The sequence below is a fragment of the Manacus vitellinus genome, unplaced genomic scaffold, assembly GCF_001715985.3.
Source record: "Manacus vitellinus isolate BGI_N305 unplaced genomic scaffold, ASM171598v3 scaffold_0_pilon, whole genome shotgun sequence".
Lineage (NCBI taxonomy): Eukaryota > Metazoa > Chordata > Aves > Passeriformes > Pipridae > Manacus > Manacus vitellinus.
Genome location: NW_021938789.1, coordinates 39879236 through 39902328, shown reverse-complemented (window position 1 = coordinate 39902328; position 23093 = coordinate 39879236). Strand labels below are relative to the sequence as shown.

Sequence of the window (23093 nt, the reverse complement as noted above, 5' to 3'; positions counted from 1 at the left end):
TGAAATTTGAAAAGTGATGTCAGTCTTTAACAGAAGAAAGTAATGGGAATTGATGGAAAATCTTTTTGGGGTGAGCCATCATCCCCTTCCCTCTCTTGACACACACTCACTTTGGTCATATCTGTTGATTTTTTTTTTTCTGTTTGTTTATTCTAAGAGGGGAAAAAGGTTGGTTAAAATATTAACTGCATTTCTTAAGTCAAAACATTGGAAGAGGAGCGAGGTAATTTGGCAATAACTAAGGTACTACGGCTGCACACAGTTTTTTCATGAAATCAAAATAAATCAGAGAAAATACTGAGTTGGAAGGGACTCACAAGTATGGTCAAGTCCAACTCCTGGCCCTGTGCAGGACACCCCAAGAATCACATCATGTGCCTGAGAGTGTCATCCAGATGCTTCTTGAACTCAGACGGGCTTGGTGCTGTGACCACTTCCACTGCCCAACCATGCTCTGGGTGAAAAACTTTTTCTTAATATCCTACCTAAACCTCACCTGACTCAGCTTCGGGCCATTCCCTCAGGTCCTGTCACTGGTTACCACAGAGAAGAGATCAGTGTCTGCACCTCCTCTTCCTTCCCCTCACAAGGAAGTTGTAACTGCAATGAACTCTCCCCTCAGTCTCCTCCAGGCTGAACAGACCAAGTGCCCTCAGCCACTCCTCACATGGCCTTCCCTCAAGGCCCTTCACCATTTTCGTTGCCCTCCTTTGGATGCTCTCTAAGAGCTTAACATCTTTCTTATATTGTGACACCCAAAACTGCACACAATATTCAAGGTGAGGCCGCCCCAGTGCAGAGCAGAGCAGGACAATCCCCTCCCTCGACCAGCTGGCGATGCTTTGCCTGATGCCCCCCCAGGACACGGTTGGCCCTCCTGGCTGCCAGGGCACTGCTGACTCAGATTCAACTTGCCATCGACCAGGACCTCCAGGTCCCTTCCCACTGCTCTCCAGCCTGTCGTTCCCTAATCTGTCCGTACATTCAGGGTCGCCCTGTCCCAGCTGCAGAATCCGGCACTTGCCCTCCTTGTTGAACTTCACACTCGCGATGTTGCACGGAAGAGCAGGAAGCGAACATCACTCCCGTGCACCAGCTCGGCGGGTCAACCCCTCGGTGCCCACTGCCCGCCGCTGGGCGGGAGGCGGGCGGGCTGAGGGCGGCGGGGGGCGGGGCTGGGGGCGGGGCTGTCAGGAGGTGACGGCGCGGCGGGGGGCGGGGCCCCGCTCGGCTGTTCCGGTTCCGGCGCAGCCCCCGCCCCCGCGACGTGTGTCTGGTCCCGGTTCCCAAGATGGCGGCGGCAGCGGGGCCGGCGGCGGCGGCAGGGCTGTGGAGCGAGGTGAACCGCTGGCGGGCAGAACGGCGACTTCGCCCGCGCCTCAAGTCCGTCAACAAGAGTGAGTGCGGGCGGTAGTACCGCCCTGCGGATCGCCGGTCCCTGCCGGGGCGGGCTTGGCCTGGTGCAGGGGCGCTGTCGTGTGGCGGGGAACGAGGGCTGTCCGTCCGTAGGCTTCGTGCCGGGAGCAGGGCAGCGGGCAAAGGCCCCAGCGGGTCCGACTGTGCTGGGGAAGAGGCGAGACGGGCAGCAGCAGGTGCTTCTGTTGCATCGCATGCATCCCTTGGTGTGATCCAAAGCCTCGGAGCTGCTCGTGGGGTTTCCTTCTGTTTTGATCGTGGGGGAAAGGAGTGCTTTTCCCCTGGGAACTGGAGGAGTGGTGTACTTATGGACTGACTGGCTTGGGAGCGATAACTTGCTTGGGGCTGAGAGTCCACGTTGGGCTGTGGTTTTTTGATGGTTTGGCATCCAAAATGGGATTGCTATATAAGGCATGTAATGGTTAAAAGTTCTGTCTTTGCTGCTTGTGCAGAGTAGGGACTCGTCTCCTCTCCTGGCAGAGCTGGGATCACATGAAAAAATCAAATAGCAAAACCTGTGTCTCTCTCCTAGTTCTACTTCCCTGTTTACCAGTGGCAGAAAGTGTTAGTGTGTAAAGTGACTCCCTATCTAGAGCCACACTGTTCTTCTGTACTAGCTGTTGTCCTTCCTCAGTATGCTTTACGTGGCACTCAGGCCTTGGCACTGTGTTCTCTGCCTGAAAGTGAAATGCCAGTGAAAGGTTTGTCCAGGTGTTTGTCCAGCTCCTTTGGTGCAGCTCTGTTCCAGACATGTTAGCATAGTGGTTACTTCGGGTAATTCCAGTATTTATGCTCAATTCTTTTATGAACCAAAGTAAGCCATGCCTTTTAAATTGACGTGACCGCTCTCTGGGGTGGGTTTTTGCACCTGTAACAACATGTGGCTCTTACAAAGCCTTGGTGTGTTTTATAGTGAGTTGGATCATTGTATTGAAACTGATTTCCCCTGCAGTACTGCAGATCAGCAAAGACGACGTGACTGCCCTTCAGTGCAAAGTAGTGTGTCTTATCCAGAATGGGAACTTCAAGGAAGCTCTCAGCATAATCAATACCCACACTAAAGTGTTAACCAGGTGAGTTGTGTTTTGCTGTGTTCTACAAAATATGAAACCCTAAGTCCTTGAGAAGCTGCTGAAGCTTCAGTGGAGGGGACTGATAAGGCAGCAAAATAAAGTGCAGGAGGTGCTCAGAGACATTGGGATTGGTCTTCTCAGTGAAACTCTGGTTTTTTATGGGTCTGGGTGAGTTTGAGGCAGTCTAACATCTTGCTCTCACTATTGAAGGGACTGTCCCTGATGTAGCTCTCAGCCACCTCCATGTGCTGATGCTGCCTGTTGGTGTGGCTGAGTATCACAGCTGATACAAGGGAAGGGGACAGATCTCAGTGGGAGTGAGAAGGGGAAAAACCTTTGCCAGTGGCAGCGAACTGTTGGCTTTGCTTGGCTATCTCACCATGCTGCTCCTTGGGGTCCTTTCCTTTGCCAGCCTGAAGGTACTGCCTCAGCCTTTGTGGTGGTGCCAGCCCTTTGTGCATCCTCTCAAAATCAGGACCTTGGAGACAACTTGTGTCTGAGGACAAGTCAAGCTTCTCATTTGAGTCATTAAGAAGACTGATTTCCTTCCTAATAAGGATGCTCTTTATGCAACAACTAGGATGAAAATTTCTACCCAAGAACTGCCTGGCAGCAAAATTTTTGTATTTCAGATACTGCTTTTATTAAGGAACTTCCCAGAAAAGTGTATTGAAGTATCATTGTGATGAAATATGCCATCATTTATGTTCACATCTGAATAATTACCTTATTCACTAATTCCTTCTTTCCTGGGACAAAAGGGGTTTAATTCAAGTTTTTTAGCTTAATTTTTAATTATATGGTAAGGAGGAGGAATATTTTCTTTAAATCCAACTGGCTTCAGAGTTTTTCCTATAATTTCTTTAGCCTCATTCTGCTATGTGTCTGTCTCTGTCCTGCAGAGCAGGAAAGTGGTGGTTCTTTCTCTGTCTTGAAGTTGTCCCGTCCTGTGCTGAGGGTGGCCCACTGCTTTTCTTTAATTCTGAATGCCATTAATTTGTTTTCAAACTTCCTTAATACTCAGATGAATCGAGACAATTTTAAATAGGCAAAGAAAAGCTGATAGCAAATGGCCCCAGGCATGAACTAAAGGAATCACTAATTAACTTTCCTTTGGTTTTTTTGGGAATGCTTCCCTGCTGGTGTGAGCTTGCTTTGAAGCCCATTTTATGTTAGCAAACCTTTTTGCTGCAGTTCTGCTGCACTGATGTTTCAGAATAGGTTAATGTTATGTTTGTCTTCATATCAGTCTGTAAGAGAGATTTGTATTTTATACCTTTTCCTTCCTCTCTCTGTGTGAGTAAATTGTCTTTAAAAATTTGCAGTAACAACCTTTTGTTGTAATGATACACCTTCTCCTTAAGAAAGAGTCATGGAATGAGGTTTGGTATTGTTCCACCTTTTAAGCATTTAACTAGCATAATCAGTAGGAGGTGGGGGCGGAGAGGATTTGGAATGCTGTTTGGCTGGAGACGCCATTAAAAAGGAACCTCTTTTTAGGTGAAGTTTTGATATGCTTTCTCTGTTGAACACAAAGTAGGTTTAAGGTACTTTCAGTGCTCAACGGATACATAATTCAGTAATCTGGGATCATGTGTTTGGATTTTGGGTTACGTAGCAGTCTGAGACTAATTAGGGCTGATTAAACAAGTGTGCTTATGTGGGTGAATGCTTTTGAATGCAAACTACAGTGCATGCTGTCAGCCTTTGTCTTGTCCTTGCAGTGACATTATTGCCTTTGAGAAGGCCTACTGTGAATACAGGTTGAATCGTATTGAAAGTGCTCTCAAGACCATTCAGAGTGCCAGTCAGCAGACAGACAAGCTGAAGGAGCTTTATGGACAAGTGGTAATTACAAGCTTTCCTTCCTGGTGGGAGTTTCATATGCTGGATGCCTTGTCCCTCCTCTAATGGGGGGCAAGTATGGGGACAGAATTTCCTTCTCTGCCTTGAAGGTAAGGGTAGGTACAGTTCCAACTGCTCAAACTTCTGTGGAGCTTCAGGTGGCTTTGCTGGAGGGAGACTCATCGTTTTATCCCCTCTAAACCAAAGCGATTTGTGACTCCCACTCCCTTCCTGGGTCTGGCCTGGTATTAGCCATATGGCTGAGGATGGAAGAGATCTGATGGGATTTGTTTGTGGTTGAGCTGTTTGTCCAGGAATGGTTTGTGGGACCTGACATCTCGGGCATTAAAAGTGAAGCAGGAAAGAAGTTATGTTATTTTCTCTCGTTTCTCCCCGGTTGATCAGAACAGTTTTGTGAAGAATTCTCTCAGCTGCATGAAAGACCATTCATTTAATTTCTTTCTTAGAGAGGCGATCTAATTTGGAAGAAGGCTGTTTGAGGACAAAACTGTGTAAACTGCTGCTTTTAAAGAAGCTGTTTTAGGAGTAAGAGCTGTGTCATTTTTTGCAGGTATCTGGTGTCATTGCTTGAGTCCTTGCAAATATAATCTATATAGTTTGCCCTTAAAGGTAGATGCAATATTAGTCATGTTCAGCATATGATGCTCTGCTGCCCCTGTCCATGGGGAGGGAGGAAGGAGGCTGTAGTTACCAGCATGCCCAGGAAAATACTGTTCTGAATGCTAATCCCTTCCCTTTCGCAGTTGTACAGACTGGAGCGTTACGATGATTGTCTGGCTGCATACAGGGATCTCATCCGCAACTCCCAGGATGAGTATGAGGAAGAGAGAAAAACCAACCTCTCTGCTGTTGTGGCAGCACAAAGCACATGGGAGAAGGTGGTGCCAGTAAGTGAGTATGTGTGTCTATGTGTGTGAGAGTGAGAGCCAAGGAGTAAAGGATATGGAATTATAGATACTGAACAGGATAGAAATGTGTTCCTGTCTCTTAATGACTTCTGAACGTACTGAAAATCAGCTAGTGGCTTTTCCTCTATGGAGGAATAAATGCTGTTATTGATCATGAGTTATACTTCACCTTTGATCTCTAGGAGACTTGTAGATGTTACAACAGAGCAGAAAGTAGATCTCTCTGAGCCTGCATTGGGCAGAACACCTGTGGTGACTAGCACTTTCCTCTCTCATTACCTTCTTGCCCAGGGTAAAAGCTAACTTCTTGGATCACCCAGCCATGCTTGGGAATATTTTTGTTAATGAACAGTGCAGATTGTAATGTTCACATCTGTTTGGAAATATTTGTCCTTCAAGGTGTCCATAGCGTGCTCAGCTTTCTGATCAGCACTGTAGATCCACTTTCTAACTCTGTAGAGCAGCAGTTTTGCCCTCTTGCAGCAGTCTAAGTAGTCCCCAAGTTCAGGGTGGAGTTTCCTTGCTGCCTTGTCAGTTACCTCTGACTCTGTACTATGTGAGGGAAGGTCCTTTGCACTGCGACTTACTTGCCAGGCGTGTGCCCTGTTAAAATTGCCTCTTAAATTTATTGTGCAAGGATTAATTTAAGTGTACGTGAAAACTATAATTTGTGTCTGTTGTTTGTCAAATCTGTACAGATCAGTTGGCATTTATTGAATGTTACATTTGCTTTTCATTGTAGGAGGATTTGGGCCTTCGAGAAGCTACCTACGAGCTGTGTTATAACAGTGCATGTGCATTGATTGGGCAAGGAAAGTTGAATGAAGCAATGAAAAAACTACAGAAAGCAGAAGGTAAAAACATGGTGAGGTGAGAGGGAAGGTTTGTGTGATAGGAGCAGTTGCTCTCTGTAGACGCAAATCAGAGGAAAAGAGGCTTTGGAAATTTAAAAACTGGCCAGCATCAGGATTTGTTTTAAGTTCCTGACACAACTGGTGTTTTTGTAGAAATGTTCCTCTGCATCTCTTTTCCAGAACTGTGCAGCATGTACCATCTCCTAGCTTTCTTGCAACCCCCTGATTTGTGTTCAATAACTTTGTGCAGTTTTTTAAAGTAGGAAGTAGATGTGAGTGTAATCTCTTATAAACATGAGATGTCTCATCTATTCTAACTCCTAAATTTGTTAGTATGAGTGTATATTTAAACATATGCTATAAAAATTAAAAATACTTCTTGGTATGAATTAGGTATGAAATTAATGTAAGCTGATAAATGAGCTTTTTTTGCAAAGAGGATTTTTTTCTATGGGGTGGAAGAGGGATTTTATGTGTTAAAAAAAAAAAGGTGAGGGTGGGAACTAGGAAGGACTAGTTTCTGTCTGATCTAGTTGCTCTTGCAGATAAATAGGTCAGTTCTGTCCCAGTTTTGATGAAGAACATATATGCTTTGACAGGCGTCCTTTGGAGAGCAAACAAGCGATGTTCTGGTGAGGTATATGAGAAAGTTAAGAAGCGACTAGTGTGGGTTCTGAAAACTAACAGAATTGCTGCCCCATAAAGGGTGATGTAATCTCAATATTGCAGGCTTGTAGCACTTAAAATAACTCCCAAGATGGTGTGCAGTTGTAGCTGAGTGATCTTTATGGAAAAGATCAGGAGCTAGGTGTAAGGAAATTTGCTCAGGAGAGAAAATGAGCATATGACTCTGCTCTCAGAAGGCAGCTCTGGGAGGGACAGTATCTCATGCTCAGTCCCATCCATCATCAAACTTGCAGTCTCCTCTGTCCTTGTAGTGCTGCAGAAGTTTCAGCAATACACAAAAAAAGTTATCTATTTCTCCATGCTTCTAGCCTTTCCCCCCCCCCCAAAGCCTTCTAAATTGTGTTTTTCAATTTGTTTTTCCTTCTAGAGCTGTGTCGCCAATCGCTGTCAGAAGACTCTGTAAGTTCTTGATGTTCTGGAGAGTGTTTGCTTTGTGCCATGTGGTCACAAAGTGCAGAGAGCCAGAGGAGAGCCAGTGCTGCTCTGCTGGGACCAGCTTATGAGGCTGGGGCAGCGATCGTGGCTGTTGCAGAAGGGTAGCAAACACTGCAAGCTGTTTGTGGCTGTATTCCTTGCAGAGTTGCCTGTGCTGGTGCAGGTAGGATGGGTACAGGTTGTCTGAAAGCTCCCTGTAACCTACTCCTGCTATGGATGAACACGCTGAGTGGGTGGTGAGAAACAGGAAATTTGTAATCAGTCACTGGTTTGAGCAAATTCAGCACACAAGAGAATTTTCAGGTTCTCACAGGAGTAGGTGAAGTTTTCTTTTCTCCCAGTTTAACCCACATATGCTTCTGTTTGTGCTGTGGCTACGACCTTCATCTGTAGTAGCTGAAGTACTTTGCTGCTAATACTGCCCAAGAACACTCATAGACATTTGCCAGCAGACAGAAGCCAGGGTAAGAGAGGTGACATAGCAGCATTTTTACTTTGATTTTTCTTCAGGATGTGACAGAGGAAGACATTGAGGCTGAGCTGGCTATTATTCATGGTCAGATGGCTTATATCATGCAACTGCAGGGTCGTACAGAGGATGCTTTACAGCTCTACAATCAAATAATCAAGTTGAAGTAAGGGGTTTTTTTAAAAACAAACGCTCAACCTCCCATCTGTAGAGAGACTGCTGTTTAATAACAGTATGCTTTCTGCTTTTCTTGTCTGCAGGCCAACAGATGTAGGACTTCTTGCTGTCATTGCAAATAACATCATCACAATTAACAAGGTATAGAATTAGCTTACTGCTTTCGATGCAGTTACTCAGCTTGCTTCTCTGCTTTTGTGGAGAGAGGGGGGATAAATGGAAAAGTTTTTTCCTAAATAGTAGTTAAATTTCAGACCCAGAGGCCTTTTATTCTTCAAGGAATATAGTGAAATCTTCTCATGATGTGCAATTTCCCTAGGACCAAAATGTCTTTGACTCAAAGAAAAAGGTGAAGCTGACCAATGCAGAGGGTGTCGAGCATAAACTCTCCAAGAAACAGCTCCAGGCGATTGAATTCAACAAAGCTTTGCTGGCAATGTACACTAACCAGGTAGGGGAAGCTGATGAGCAGTAAGTAGCTACAGATTTACTCCACAGGAGTTTGACTGGGAGATGCAGCTTTCTCTGTCAGAAGACAAGACCACTTGGTTTAGGCACATAACTGAGCAGAAAAATAAAATCATCCCTAAAAGCACAACTGGTTGACTGTTTAGTGACTTGAGTATTGCTGTAGGGAGAACTGTGTGGAGATTACTAGAAGATAAAAGCGATATGAGTGGTCTTAGATGCACCTGAAGTGCCACTAGGAGGACTTGTTCTTGGCTCTGTGTACTCGTTTCAGGGAAGTCATCACAAGCATATCTTAGGTACTGCAGGTATGTTAGCCCTGTGTTAGATGCTTGCAGAGGTTGAGATAAGTGTATTCTCTCTTCCCACTCCTCAGGCAGATCAGTGCCGCAAGCTGTCAGCAAGCCTGCAGTCGCAGAGCCCTGAGCATCTGCTCCCTGTGCTTATCCAGGCAGCCCAACTGTGTCGTGAGAAGCAGCATGCAAAGGCTGTGGCACTTCTGCAGGTAGGTTAAAAGGAAGTTTTGCCAAGCTCCATTTAAACTTGTGCTTTGTGTTCTCCTTTGCTGTTTTCCCTTAGTTTGTTTTGTTTGGTTTAAATTTCCAGGGGTATCTGACTGCTTATTTTGGTTTGGTTTAATGCTGTTGGAAGGCCTTCACACTCAACTGAACAATGCTGCTTTTAAAGGGAAATAGTTCCCTTACACCTCTGATTCTTATGCTTAGGAAGCTGTAGTACACTTCTTCTAGGGTAAGCAGTAGTCTTTGCTGCTCTGCTTACAAGCATTTGCAACACCCTTCTTTTTGGAGGAAATGAGTGGCTTGGGACAGAAATCTGAAAGGACAGTGGCTCACTGGCACCTCTTCTGCTGTGTGCTGAAGCCTGCCTGTGCCAGAAAACTTCCCTTGGCTCTTGCCAGCTTGCCGTGACTGAGCATGAGATATGATTCACCAAAGCAACAGTCTCGTGCCCACACACAAGTTGAATTGTTCTTTCTTCTGACTCTCAGGACTTTGCAGACCAGCACCCTGCCAATGCAGCTGAGATCAAGCTGACGATGGCCCAGCTAAAAATTGCTCAAGGTATTAATTGTCCTTCTTTGTTGGGAAGTGTCTGTACATGATAATGCTAAAAGGGATGAGAAAAACAGACTTCAGGGCAATCTTTGCTGCAGTCACTGTTGTGACAGAGGTGTGGAGCAGAGGTGCTTTCAGTCAGGTAATATATATACATGGCTCTGGCAGGATAGTGCTTATAGCTTAATGGCCAGATATGCAGGCTCCACAGATCACTGCCAGAGATGCCCACAGTCTTTGTGAATAATAGGGGGCAGGAATCTCTTCTGGGGCAGGATAATCTCGGGAGCAATGTGCGGCTCCCTAATGGTACCATTCCTGTGTACAGTCAAGCAGCACAGAGTTGCACCTGGAAGAGAAGACCCTGCTTGCAAAAGCTTGCTCCTGAACCCTTGTGGAATGTGGCAAGGGCCGAAATGTCCATTGTGTGGAGGCCTGTCCTTAACTCTGGAAAGGGGGAGATGATCTGAGAAGGGGAAATCGTTCTGTCCTCGTTGTTTACCTTTGGCTCGAAGTTCTCTGCTGGGATGAAGTATTGCCATGCCACTCAGAGTGTGTTCTTCCCTATCTCTCTTCTAGGCAGTGTCACCAAAGCCTGCATGATCCTGAGGAGCATAGAAGAACTGCAGCACAAGCCTGGTATGGTAAGCAAAACTCAGTCTAAACTGCGTGAGGTTTTTCCCTTGTAGGACAGCTTTGCACTGCCTGTTCCTTTTTGCCTCTTCCCTGTGGTTTTCACTTGACCTGAGTGTTTACAGGGATTTTGAGCCCATCTTCCTTGTGTTGGACAAAGGTGGGATTATAACTTGCATCAGGTAGCCTGAACTTAGCCAAAGAAGTACTCTGCCTGTCAGCAGGGATGCTCTCTGCCTATGTTCCCACTCCCTCATAGTCTCTGAGACCTGCATGTTGCCTGGATTTACTTGCATAACATGACTGGAGCAACTCCTTCCCTGGTATGTACTATGAAGCAGCTTTAGGACAACAGGCCTTAGGGAGAAAGTGCCATATGTTTCATCCCCACAGCATCACCCCAGACTGCATGCATATCCACATGTGGTATCCAGGAAAGCTTGATGACCTTGTAAGTGCTCGTGTGCTCAGCATAAGCATCTTGAGCAGGGGCTGACAGTTGTGGGTCTGCTCCAATTGCAAGGGCGAATGATCAAAGTAATTTGTAGGGGCAGTTAACAATAGCAGCTCCTTGCCCTGGGTCACCTCTGGTTGTGACTGGGATGTAGGCAGACAGATGGTGTCTGTATCATCTCTCATCTTTTTTCATGGCTCTTGGAATAGAGAACAAAGGAAGAAAAAGGGTTTCTAATGAAACTGTGTCCAGTGGTAAGCAGATAAAGTGGCAAGACAAGAACGTTTGTTCAGTGGATGCAGTTGTAGGCTTGTACCATAGGAGAAAGATGGTAGGGATGTTTTTTGGGGAGGAACCTGGGTAGGAAGATCTGGCCTGTGTATCCTGCCTGTTACCACAGCTGTTTTTTAGGGACAGAGCAGAAAGCTCACATTGACTCTGCTTTTGGGAAATCCTATCATTTAACTGCTGACCCCAGGCTATAAACAACTTGCATGAAGATCTGTATGCTGCTCTTGAATGTTTGCAGGTGTCTGCGTTGGTGACAATGTACAGTCATGAAGAGGATATTGACAGTGCAATTGAGGTCTTCACACAGGCTATCCAGTGGTATCAGCAATTCCAGGCAAGTCAGACCAGAGAAGCTAATGTGCAAGGATGTGTCCCAGTCTTTTCTAGCTAGTCCAACTCAGGTTTTCATGTTGGTGCATAGCCCAGCAGCTATCCAGTTGGAGTTATGGAGGCCTGTGAGCTCCTGTTTTGTGAACATTTGTTTATCACTGTTACATTATTTTAGATGTTTTGCAAACAGGGAGCAGCAGCTCCTGTCACATTAGGAGAGTGGTGGCAATGGATGCCCGAATGTAGCAATCAGGGCTTCTCCCTGATGAGACAGCATGGTGGAGCAGCAAGCTGCCTTGTCCCAGGCAGTTCTGCCTCATATCCCAGAGTGCAAAGGCCGTCTATTTTCTGCATTATAGGATGCTAACTCAGTTCTCCTTGACCAGCTCTCAGGGGCATTAAAGCCAGCTAGAGCTGGGCTTCATGCTGTGATAATAAGGAACTAATTATGGCTGCTGTGTCTTTCAGCCAAAGTCTCCTGTCCATTTGTCACTGATAAGGGAAGCTGCCAACTTCAAACTAAAGCATGGCAGGAAGAAGGAAGCAATCAGCGACTTGGAAGAGCTCTGGAAGTGAGTTGGGTGGTTGAGAGCAGCAGGTCTCAACCCAGAGTCCTCTGCAAGCTGTCTGGTGGCAGGCAGTATCTGCAACAATTTTTGTTAACTGGTAGCCATTCTTTAGAGTTGCTTCTGCACGGGGGCCTCAATGCAAAGCCATATTTTGGAAGGAGGAGAGAGAATTCATTTGATCTATAGTTGATGTTCACTTGAAAACCTGGTAGACTTGTCCCAGAGGCCTCTTGTGTACAGCAAAGATTGCTTTGGGGACTGGGATGCACAATTTTTTCTTGGATGTTTAGGTTTTAGTTTTTATTGTGCACTTGATGGGATTTTGGGGGCTAGGGGAACTGTTAACTTGCCTTTGCTACTGGGTTTTTCATCTTTCATTGGATGTTTCATGACACTGTGGGGTTGTCTGCACCTCCCTTTGTCCACACTAGTGATGTTTGGTGATGTGCTGTGGAGGAGACCACAGGCTGATATGCCTGTCCCCACAGACAGCAGCTGTGCTGCAGCAGCAAGCTCTTGCATGGTGATACCAGTCTTTGGGATCAGTAACATTGGTAACTTGGTCCTTTTCTGTTTTGTCTTTTTTTTCCCCTACAAAGGCAAAACCCAAAAGATGTGCATACTCTGGCACAGCTCATCTCTGCCTATTCCCTGGTTGACCCTGAAAAAGCTAAAGTGTATCCTTTTGATGGTGGTATCAGACCAAAGAAAGAGGTATTTGGGCACTGCTCACTTGAATTTTCAGCTGTGTGGGGACTTCAGACTCACTCTCGCCTGAAGAAAGGCAAGGAACATCTCCAGAACAGCAACATATCCAGGTCAAGTTGTCTGGAGCTACATTATTTCCCTAACTGGCTTGATTACAATGAGATCTCCGACCCCTTTTGTCTTTGGCTGCATTTTCTTTGAGAATTGATAACTTAAGACTCAGTGGAACAAAAAATAGAACACCTCCATCCTTCCGGTTGGAATCTTAAACCTGTGGTAGTAATGCAGGACTGTGCCTGATAAAATATGACTAAGGTCTCACTCACCCAAAATAGGGTTCACATACTGCGTTTGTCACATGAGCTGCATTTGGGTGAAGTTGCTCCTTCTGTCCCCATATTAAAGAGGGAAAAATAAGGCAGATGGCAATTAAGAAGCTCATCCCAACTGGTGTAAGAACCTGGTGAGAGAGACAGAACTAACCCAGTAGGCCTGTCTGGTGTCTGCATTGTTAACAGACAGAATTTATTCAAGCTGAAGTTGCCTCTTGCTGTCTGGAAAAAACCTGGGTCTTTATGCTTGCTCGTTTGCATCCCTGAACTTTTCCCTTGCAGTCTTAGCAAACACTTGCCTTCCTCAGACACCATGTCACTGAAAGTAGATGTCGATGCGCTGGAGAACTCCCATGGAGCAACCTATGTTCGGAAGAAAGCTGGGAAGCTCACTGGAGATAACCAGCAGAAGGAGCAAGGGTAAAGCAGGCTCTGGTGCATCCTTCTTTGGGGTGGCACGGGAACCACACCTGGTGTGGTGGTGGCATAGCTTCGGAAGGCACACTGGTGAAAAGGGAGCCTGTTGTTTAACTGCAAGAAGTTTCATGTAGCAGCAGACCAAGTTCTTAGAGAGATGGTTTAGCTTCTTCCAGAGCTAGTTTTCAGTTGATTTGTCTGCTCTGTCCATGCTGTGTCACAATGTCTGTTCCCCTTCTTGCTTTTCAGACAAGGGGAAGTGAAGAAGAAGAAGAAAAAAAAGAAGGGTAAGTTGCATTTCCTAGCTGTTGACATAGCACAGCTCCAGGGAGCTCTCCAGATTGTTTCTTCAAATAGCCAGCCTCCAGCTCCCCAGGAGCCAGAGCCCCCTGTTAGGACTGGGTCCCTGTGAATGCAGATCTTCATGATAGCTTATTTGGATGGGACATTTTTTTCATAGAAGTGAGAGCAACACCCTGATAGGATGATGTGGGTTGCTGGGCTCTTTGCACTGTCTGGCTACTTACATGCCTTGCATGTTCCTGACTAGTGTGTTGACCCCAGTCTCATTCCCTGACACTGGATGTTCTGCAGGAAAGCTGCCTAAGAACTACGACCCCAAGGTGACTCCTGACCCTGAGCGGTGGCTTCCAATGCGGGAGCGTTCCTACTATCGTGGACGGAAGAAGGGCAAGAAGAAGGAACAGGTTGGCAAGGGGACTCAGGGTTCAACCACAGCTGGCTCATCTGAACTGTAAGTACCCATTTTGCAAGGCTTGATGCAGGGAATCACTCTTGGGCTGCTGGGAGGGATGGGTTTGTGCTGTTCTGCTGCGGCTCTTTCCCCACACCAACTGCAGATTGCACAAGGGAAATTGTACTTTGCTGCTTGAACCTGCTACCAGCTGCTCTCCCTATAGGTTGCTGAAAACCAAAGTGATATGATAGGCATACTTGAAGGTGCCATGGTGCAAATAAAATTCCCGTAGTCCTTTAATGTGCTTTATCTAGCTTTGATGCTAAGATGAATTTTGCATGCTTTCTCTTGAGCTATTTGCGTTCAAGTCTTTTGGCAGCTGGAGAATCATTAGCCATGATTCGAGAAAACACTGTACTTCCTTCTAAGTTGACACATTATTTGAGGTGGAATCGGGGATTACCTTTATGTATGGACGGCAAGATAGTGACACTAGCATCTGAGAGAGAAAGGATGCTGGGTTTCCACTGCCTAAGAGTGGGGGCCTGAAAGACTTCTTGTGTGTTGCATGAGCTGTCACATATTCAAAAGTTAGCCTTACTTCTGTTGTTGAGGACTTAAACTATTAGTGAACATCAACTAGAAGGTGACTGCCTTGTCTTTGAGACATGTTCCCATTATCCATCAGCCCTTCTGTATGTTGAAGCTTATTTAAGATCTTGCATGAGTGCCTTCCCATACATAATGCTATCTTATGGGGCAGCTGTATTTTTCACTGTCAGCTTCCTGCATTAGTACCACATGTTGCAGGTCATTGTAAACCCACGTGGTCTCTCTTTCTCTTGTCTTGCCTGCAGGGATGCCAGTAGAACTGCCAGCAGCCCACCTACCTCCCCTCGGCCTGGCAGCGCCGCAGCTGTATCGGCTACAAGTAACGTCATCCCTCCCAGGCACCAAAAACCCGCTGGTGCTGCAGCCACCAAGAAGAAACAGCAGCAGAAGAAAAAGAAAGGGGCTAAAGGAGGGTGGTAAAAAGCAGGATGTGTAACCTCTCTCCTTCAGTAGGTGATGCTGGTTGCAGAATAAAGATCAAAAGAAAGTGCTGGCGAAAGACTCTTGGCATCGAGATCTCTGTCCTGCCTGTCAGTGGTCTGGGGGAAGATGGGCTGGTATAGGTGCCGTGATGCCTTTGCCCACCAAGTTCCCTTGCTCACATTTGCCCCCATCATGCCTAGGGTTGTTGCCAAACTGAAATTAGCCCCTACGAAGAAATCTGTCCAGGCTGCCAAACATTTAAGAGATGTGGGATAATCAAGTTGTTCTTGAAATGTAGTTTTACGCTCCTGCATATGTTGAATTAGGCCTTTAGCAGATTTATCTGATAATGCATCTGATGGTGTCTCATGCAAGCACTGTGTTTTATATCTTGTCCCAGTCGGTCATTGACCCGCATAGAGCACAGGCACAAAGCGTCTTGGAAAGCATCAGCGGGACTAGATCATGTAGGAGAAGATAATCTGAAGGGGGATAAGGAGAAAGCATGGCAAAATGTATGGCAGCTGACTCATTGTCCTGTTTTCTGCAAGCCAGCTGCCTTATTCTAATGGACTTGGCAAAACAAGGGGGAACACAAGGTGCTTGATTGTTCCAAGTGCACTTCTTCCTCCTTTGGGCTGGAGCATAGGTTTCCCACAGCAGAGTCTCAGGTGTTGGGTTTATAAAAATAAATAACTTGAATGGTACAGCAGCAGGTCAGCTTAAGCTGGCTGACTCTGGAGAGGGACCCAGAACAAAGAAATCCCCAAGCAATTATACCTTTGAGACTTATGCACCTGCCCTACACGTACCTTGCACTTGCCTCTTGGTCCATGGGTATTTTTGGTCTGGATCTTTAACACTTTAGTGAGGTATTTCTTTGTGTTCATGCAGGAAGGCTGTTAACAGCTCTTATATTGTGAAGTTGCAACTACTGCTGATGGTTGTTGTCTCCTTATCTTCTGTTTTGTGCTTCCGGTGCACCTGCTTGCTAGAAAAGCATGTGAAACTAGAAAAGCTGTCTTAGGATAAACGTCTTTATCAACAATGAAAAAAACAGTGTGTTATCAATATGCTTCTTATACTAAAGACAGAACAGCAATGTACCAGCTACTAGAAAAATTGCTAAGAAAACTAACTCCATTCCAGCTGAAAAGGTATCTAGGTGTAAGTTCACAGCTTGTGGCCCAAGGCTTCAGCAAGTCCAGCTAAACAAGTAAAGCTAAGCAAACGGCATACTACATCACACAGAATTATAACTCTGTGTAACTCATTCTGCTGAAAACTTATTCATGCTTAACAACTACTATCTCTCAACACCCATCTTGAAATTTCTGGTTTGATCTGAATGTAGCCAAAACATTTTTCCAGACATGGATTGTCAAGGTGCAAGAAATAGCACCTCAGAGAGAGTTGTCAGATGTCAGCCCAAAAGGCAAAGGCTTCTGCCTCTGAAAGGATTAAAGCAAAGGCCTGAAAAAGCAGGGAGCAAGGGAAATGTTACCGTGGCTTAAAAAAAAAACCCAAATCATGAGTGCCCATGGAGTAAAAATCTACTAAATAGAATCCAGTTTTTATTTCCTTTACTGTATGCTGGGAGTATCTGGAAGGGGGGCTGAAAGTGTGTTGTTGAGTGAGAAGAATGAGCATAGAGAAAACAGCTGTATGAATGGCTGCCAGAGCCATTTGCTGCCAAGTGAGTGCTGAACAAAGAGTATTGTTTTTAAATTACTTCCCTGGGCGATTTGCCTCCTCTTAGCAAGCAGCTGGTGCCTTCAGGAGAGAGAGCACTATCCTACAGCATTCCAGTTTCTGGAGAATGCAGTTCTATTCAAAAGGCGCTGTTCTTCTCTGGTCAAACCTGGCTGAAACTCTGGCCTGATGGAAACGCTGACTTGTGGCACTGCTGGAGCCCTGCCTGTCCCGAGTGCCTGGACAGTGGCCTGACTGCTGCGCCAGAGATGGGTGCGCAGACAGAGGCAAGCTGGGAAAAAATCCCGTGGGACTGGGGTAAGGAGAGGGCAGCAGCAGTCGTGGGGGACGAGTGGCCTCCCTGTGACACTGAAAAGCCACTCGTGGCGCGGGTCGCTGCTTCATCGCTGCTCGCGTGTGCCCAGCCTGGCCCTGGGAGCGCGGCGCTCGGGGCTGCGGGGCGCTTCCGTGCCCGGGGCGGTGCGCGGTGCCCGCCGATGCCGGTGCCCGCGGTGCCCGCGCGCCCCACGGGTCTGTGCACGAGCGGGCGGCATGGGCTCCCGCCTGGCGGACGGCCGCGCTCATGCGGGCGGCGCTGGCCCTAGGCGGGCGCTGCCTGCGCGCTCCGGGCCTGGGCCCGCCAGCGGAGCCGCGACCGCGCTGCCCGCCCCCCGGCCTGCCGCCGCGCTGCCACCGCCGATCAGTACCGGGCCGGTCGGGGGAGGCGGGCGAGGGCCCGGAGTCGGAGCGCCGACGGATCCGCCGGCGCGCCTCTGCGCGGGCCCGCCGCCGCGGGCCGCCGGGCCTTCAGGCCCTGCCGGGCTCTCGGCCCCGCGCTCTCTGGAGCGCGGCGGCCGCCCTGCGCCGCGCGGGCTGCCGCGCCGGGGGCCGCTTTCCCGCTTTTCCTCCCAGCAGCGTCCGGGGCCGGCGGTGTCCCCAGGGCGCTCCCCCATCGCCGCGGCCGTGCCCTTGTGTCGCAGGAGCCCGGCGGGCATCTTCCACCTCCTCACCGCCAAGTGGCATTTGCTTGTGCCCTCCAGGCCCCTTGTTCAGCCTCCTTCTTTCCCCCAGCCCTGCTTAGCTTTGCACTTGCCCCGGCTGCCCGGCTAACGGTGCTGCCTCTCGCTTTGCAGGGAAAAGGATACAGTAAGCAGATCCTGGTGCTGGGCCTGGATGGGGCTGGGAAGACTAGCGTTCTCCACTCCCTGGCAACTAACCACGTCAAGCGCAGCGTGGCTCCCACCGAGGGCTTCAATGCCATCTGCATCAACACTGAGGAGTCCCAGATGGAGTTTCTGGAGAGTGAGTGAACCCATTTTAGTGCAAAACATAAAATAAGTTCCTATTTTGTACCCTAGAGGTCAGGCACATATTTTAAAAACTCCATGTTCCTGCATGCCTGCTCCAATAACATGAAGTTATGATTATTTTCACCTTGGGGATTCTCTTTTCCTACCCAGCCTCTTTGAAGGACACAGTGGTGTTAGGTCAGTTTTCATTCAGCCCTGGCCGCTAGGGAGTTCTGCTCTGAGAGAGAGAAGGGTAACAAGCCTGATTGGGTGAAACCAGCCCAAAGGAGAGATTTCCCCTGTAAGGCCTGTGTTGTGGTCCATAGCCGTTGTACAGCTTCTCCTTGATGCTCATGCCTGGCCAGGGGCAAGAGCCACAGAGGAATAAGTAATAAGTGAAAGAAGAGAGGAGGAAGAGAAAAGCTTTGTATGCTTTTTGTTCAAAAGCCTTATAAGTGGTGTTTTCTAGTCTTTAACAGCTTTTGAAGGTCTGTAGCATTTTGCTAAAATTTCTGTATTGTCCTTCGTGCTGATTTTGGGGTATTGTCCATGCCTGCAGAGGGCATCTCCTGTGATGCTTTTGGGATGTCAGAGCTGTTCAAGGTGCAGCTAGCTAATGGGAAAGGTGCAGGCCGTGGAGTCAGGTCAGTCCCTGGTACAGAGAAGTTGACATCCCAGCTTCATCAGTGCCTGCTTTCTCTGGAGGAAGAAGCTGCCCATTGCTTCCTCTGTTTCTGCACCAGTGCTCAACTGTCTCAGTTGGCAGCTAGTGCATGGATGCCTCTGTACCTTTGTCAGCAGGCCTGAAGGAGTTATGCTATTCCCAGGTAAGTTTTTGAGGATGAGACCGTTAAGGCAGAGTTTCATTCTGAGTCTTGATAGCGTAGGAGTCTCTGCAGTGGCTTGGGGAAATCGTCTCTGCAGTTATGCATGTAGTCTGTGCTCCTCACCTAGTAGGTAAGAGGGTGTTTCCTGCCTGGGGATGGTCTGGGCCCAGCACTGCACACCCCAGAGCAGAACCTGTTGTTTCTGAGTCGTCCTTCCCTCTCTGGTCCAGGTTGGTAGTGACTGAGATGTGATGGCTGCGATCTGACCCATGGGAAATGCAATGTCTCAGGCCAGTTTCAGCCAGGTAAATCCATGCATGGCTCTCTAATCTGGTTACTTATCCAGTCTGTACCATCGCCTAGTCCTGGGGTCAGCAGCCTATGCTGTGATCACATGGCACAAGGTGATCAGCAAACAGCAGGGGTTTTATTTTGCTGGCTTAGACAGATAGAAAACTTCTATCTTTTTCTTTGTACCATCATACAGATAAGTGGGTTGTATTTTGTCTCTGCAAGGGATAGGAGCTCCTTGCTTCTGCTGAGTTCCTACTGGTTTGGGAAAAGAAAATGTGAGGCTGCTGACCCCTGGGTTATGCTATGCATGAATGTACTTAACAAAGGGAGCGGTGCTGAGCCCCTACAGTATCACAGTACAGCATCGGAGGCTTCTGTCCCAAGTGTTATGTGTCTGTCACAGTCTTTTGGCTCCTTTCCACAGTGGCAATCTTGCAGTTCTGCCTACAGGTACACCAGGGTGCTTGAAGAAGAGGCAGACATGCCCTAGTGGGAAATGTTACTTCCCTTTCCATATTCTTGAAACTGCTGAATCCTTTTGACTTTTAAGTGAAATTGCTTTGAAAGAGAACAAAGTCATGGAGGGCAGTAAAAGATGGTGGACTAGCAAGTCAGTTTTGAAAAGAGCTCCTGTCTACGGCAGGAGACAATTATATGGAACCCCAGATATATTGCTTTGAGAACTTGCTGCTTTTGAGAGACTCACCCATGCCTTTTGAGCACCTCAGTACTCTTCAAGCAAGTGGTCCTGCAATATAGCTGGACAAGATTTGGAGACCTGAAAACACATCTGAAATACTTAATAGTTATTCCTTCTCCTATTACACTCAGCAAAGTACCGAACTCTTTGTCCCCAGATGGGAACAACAGTCTCAAACAACTTGCTGCCTATGGATTCACCACAGAATTGTTGTAAGGTGTACAGTTTCCTCTGTACCCAGCAGAGAAGAGCTCAGGTAGAAATGTATCCTGTGCAAAGATTACTCAGGGGTTGCCTGAAGAGACTGCTGGGACTTGATTTTTTTCTCTTCCCAAGCACCTCTGGTTTTTGACCATATTAAAACTGTGGGAGTTTTGAACTAGTTCTTAGTGTCATACAAATATGAGAGAGCTTCATATACGGAGAGAGCCTCTCAAATATGAGAGCTTTCCTCACCTCAGAGCGAAATTTCTTCTCTGGAAATTGTAGACCTGCTTTGTCTTAGGATGAGACAGGCATGTGGAGATAGGTTATATGGGGACGTTCTGACATGGTGTTATGGACACTGAACCTCTTTCTACTCTCCCTAATTGTTTGAGAGCAAGAACCAACAAGGCAGAAAGCAACCATAAAGAAAGTGAACCCAACTGAACTGCACCTCTGGGAGTAGTGTTGCTTGAATCATTTGGTGAATACTCTGCTGCTGTCTTCTCTTCCAGTTGGGGGCAGTGAATCTCTGCGTTCCTACTGGAAGATGTACTTGCCCAAAGTGCTGTTGCTAGTCTATGTTGTGGACTCGGCTGATCATGCCCGACTGCCTGTGGCGAAACAGCTGCTTCATCAACTGATCCAGAACAACTCCACCCTGCCCGTGGTGATTCTGGCCAACAAGCAGGTAAGAGTTCCCTCCTGCTAGCTGAGCTTGGGCTGGCAGCAGCTCTGGAAACAGCAACAAAGCCTTTCAAAGGAGGCTTTGTGCCTTTAAGGAGGCCACATGGCTGAGAGTCGTTCTGACACACCTGTTGACCGCAAAGCAAAATAATCTGAGGTTGAGTTTTGGATCTGCAAGATGCAGGTCCTGTGCCTGGCAAAGATGCAGTCAGAGCTGTGGGTGGAAACTGCTGCACAGGTTTTAGAGCTGCAAGGGAGACCACAGTTAGATCTGGAGTTAGATTTCTGTTCTGAGTATCTGCCTAGAAGTGCCACTCTACCTAGCAGCAGCTAAACAGTGAAGCACCATTGTTTGCCTTCAGATTGTCCAGTTGGTTGCTCCTAAGGCTGCTGTTGAAATCTGAGAGAAGGAGCAGCTTTCCTCACAAGGCAGTGCTTCCTCCTAAGCTCTTTGTGAAAGTGTTGATGATTGGTGCTGTACCTGGAATAGAATTGAGCCTCCGGTATGGTCAGATGACGGAACAGCCCAAGGTTTTTAATCATAGATTTATCAGAGCTGTGTGCTCAGTTTGCTCTACGTTGTTGCCTCCTAAATTTCTGGTAACTGAGGCATGTTACTAGTCATTTGTGTTACTCTTGAACATAAGTGCAGGCGTGGGCTTCATCAAACTCAAATGCACCAGCAACAGTGGTGATTAAGAAGGTAGGCAGGGCATGACTGTTGTACATTTGCACTGGTCTTGTAACTCTCTGATGTACACTTGGGGTCTTGGGCCAGCCAGGCTTTTGTTTGCCTTTTACAGGTGGTCTTACAGAGTTAACAGAAACACTGGAATTAGTATAGAAATAGAAACAGAACTGTATTCATATTTCTTTGTGAAGAACTTAGGTTAGGGATAAACTCTTTTTCCCAAAGCATTTTAGGGCATAAGAACTTGACCTCATAGAAGGTAGGTAAGAATGGTGCCCCAGAGCTTTTGAGACCCTTCCCCTACCTGGACAAAAGCAGTGGCTCAAAATGGGAATGGTGCCGCCACCTCTTGCAACTAACAGGCTTGTTTTATTTTTGTGTATCAGGACCTTGAAGGCGCATATTGCATCACTGATATCCACGATGCTCTGGCACTGTCTGATATTGGGGACGAGAGGAAGATGTTCTTGATTGGTACCCACGTGGCAGAAGACGGCTCTGAGATCTCCTCCAGCATGAAGGATGCCAAGGAGCTGATAGCGCAGCTGGTTTTGGAAACACAGTGACAGCTCTTTTCCTACAAGGTGGTGTTTGTGGCTGAGGGAGAGCAGGTGTTACTGTATGGCCAGTTTGCCATGCGGCAACTGAAATGTACAGATATGTTTTCCTTGTGGGTGTGGAATTCCTCTGAAAGTGATGTCTAGTTGGTAAGGAAATCTAATTTATAGTGGTTTGAAAATACATTTGAGAAGTAGTCTATTTTTAGCATGTTTGTAGGGGGAAATTAGTCTCTCAGACAGCAGAGTTCAGGGGATATAAGGCTTAGATGGGCTAGATAGCTTCATGCCAGGTGGGAATCAAGCACTGATGTCAGTGGAACAAAGTTGCATCCAATGAATTTAACCTGGCTTGATGTCTCAGGCTTAAACTGAAATATGTTTACTTCACAGATTTTATAGAATCCTGTTAATGGTGCTTAACAGGTGTTCTGTTAAAAATGAGACCTCACTTCTTGTCAGTGTCAGAAACTGAAAGTGCTGCAACTAGTATTTTTGACAGTGACAATTCTTGCTGTGTTGGAGCTGGCTGTTAAGGGAGTGGCAAATTTGTAATCTCTGGAAATTGGATTGGTTACTGCTTGTTTAGTGGGTAAGAACAAGAAAATGAAAGCAGTCATACATTAAGTGTTTCTTTGCCTACAGGCAAAAAACCAAAATGGTGTAATTTGAGGTAGTGACTGGAAGCATTTAAGTTAAATTGGCACCAAAGCTGGGAGACTCCTTCTTCAGGCTGAGCGGCTTATTTCAGCTTAGTCCGGGATGTCCTCGAACAAGCAGTCTTACGTGTGAAAACGCTGTTGTTTCTTGTGGTTTCTGTTAGCACAGCAGGCGGGGACGGTGATGAGCTGCTGATGGAGTGTCACTCTCCCAGTGTCCTCCTAATTATACTCGAAGGAGGGCCCCGTGAGCAGTCCTGTAAGGACCCGTTTTGCAACCGCATCTATTGTACGAGGCTTCTGTAGTTTTGTCCTTTGTAACAGATGCATAAAGCAGAAAATTCCACCCTAACCCGTGGTCTGGGCTTCATTTACCCGAACAAGGAGTTGGGCTGCGGGGAGCTCTCGAGGCCTCTCTGGGTGAGCCGCCGTGAAAACAGGCCTTGTCACCTTAAACCCATGGGTACAGGCCGGGGCCGTACCGCTGCCGCCCTTCCCACCCGGCTTGTGTGTGCCCCGGGCCGGCCGGAGCCGGGCGGGGCGGGCGGAGCCGTTGGCGGGCGGGGAGGGCCGGGCATGGCGGCGCCGGGCCCATCCA

The 23093-nt window shown here is 47.4% G+C and overlaps 2 protein-coding genes across 2 annotated transcripts; both read left to right on the top strand.

Moving 5' to 3' along the window:
• The first annotated feature begins 1234 nt into the window (after window positions 1-1234).
• On the top strand, window positions 1235-14974 carry SRP72 (signal recognition particle 72). The gene is made up of 19 exons (XM_018071958.2): window positions 1235-1397; window positions 2369-2489; window positions 4214-4337; window positions 5099-5242; window positions 6006-6117; window positions 7172-7203; window positions 7750-7874; window positions 7969-8026; window positions 8205-8336; window positions 8730-8858; window positions 9363-9435; window positions 10009-10073; window positions 11046-11141; window positions 11606-11709; window positions 12306-12383; window positions 13029-13166; window positions 13413-13450; window positions 13758-13917; window positions 14718-14974. The coding sequence occupies exons 1-19, from the start codon at window positions 1292-1294 to the stop codon at window positions 14890-14892; spliced, it is 2010 nt and encodes a 669-aa protein (XP_017927447.2). The 5' UTR covers window positions 1235-1291; the 3' UTR covers window positions 14893-14974.
• A 1731-nt stretch (window positions 14975-16705) lies between these two features.
• Window positions 16706-22847, top strand: ARL9 (ADP ribosylation factor like GTPase 9). The gene is made up of 4 exons (XM_018071943.2): window positions 16706-16905; window positions 17721-17889; window positions 20417-20592; window positions 21666-22847. The coding sequence occupies exons 2-4, from the start codon at window positions 17874-17876 to the stop codon at window positions 21843-21845; spliced, it is 372 nt and encodes a 123-aa protein (XP_017927432.1). The 5' UTR covers window positions 16706-16905; window positions 17721-17873; the 3' UTR covers window positions 21846-22847.
• Window positions 22848-23093: the final 246 nt, after the last annotated feature.

Excerpts from the sequence above, each read along its gene's own strand:
- ARL9 (XM_018071943.2), top strand. Across the intron at positions 20,593-21,665 it reads TGATTCTGGCCAACAAGCAG|GACCTTGAAGGCGCATATTG; the intron begins GTAAGAGTTCCC and ends TTTGTGTATCAG.
- SRP72 (XM_018071958.2), top strand. The coding sequence starts at position 1,292 with ATGGCGGCGGCAGCGGGGCCGGCGGCGGCGGCAGGGCTGTGGAGCGAG. Across the intron at positions 7,204-7,749 it reads AATCGCTGTCAGAAGACTCT|GATGTGACAGAGGAAGACAT; the intron begins GTAAGTTCTTGA and ends ATTTTTCTTCAG. Across the intron at positions 10,074-11,045 it reads TGCAGCACAAGCCTGGTATG|GTGTCTGCGTTGGTGACAAT; the intron begins GTAAGCAAAACT and ends GAATGTTTGCAG.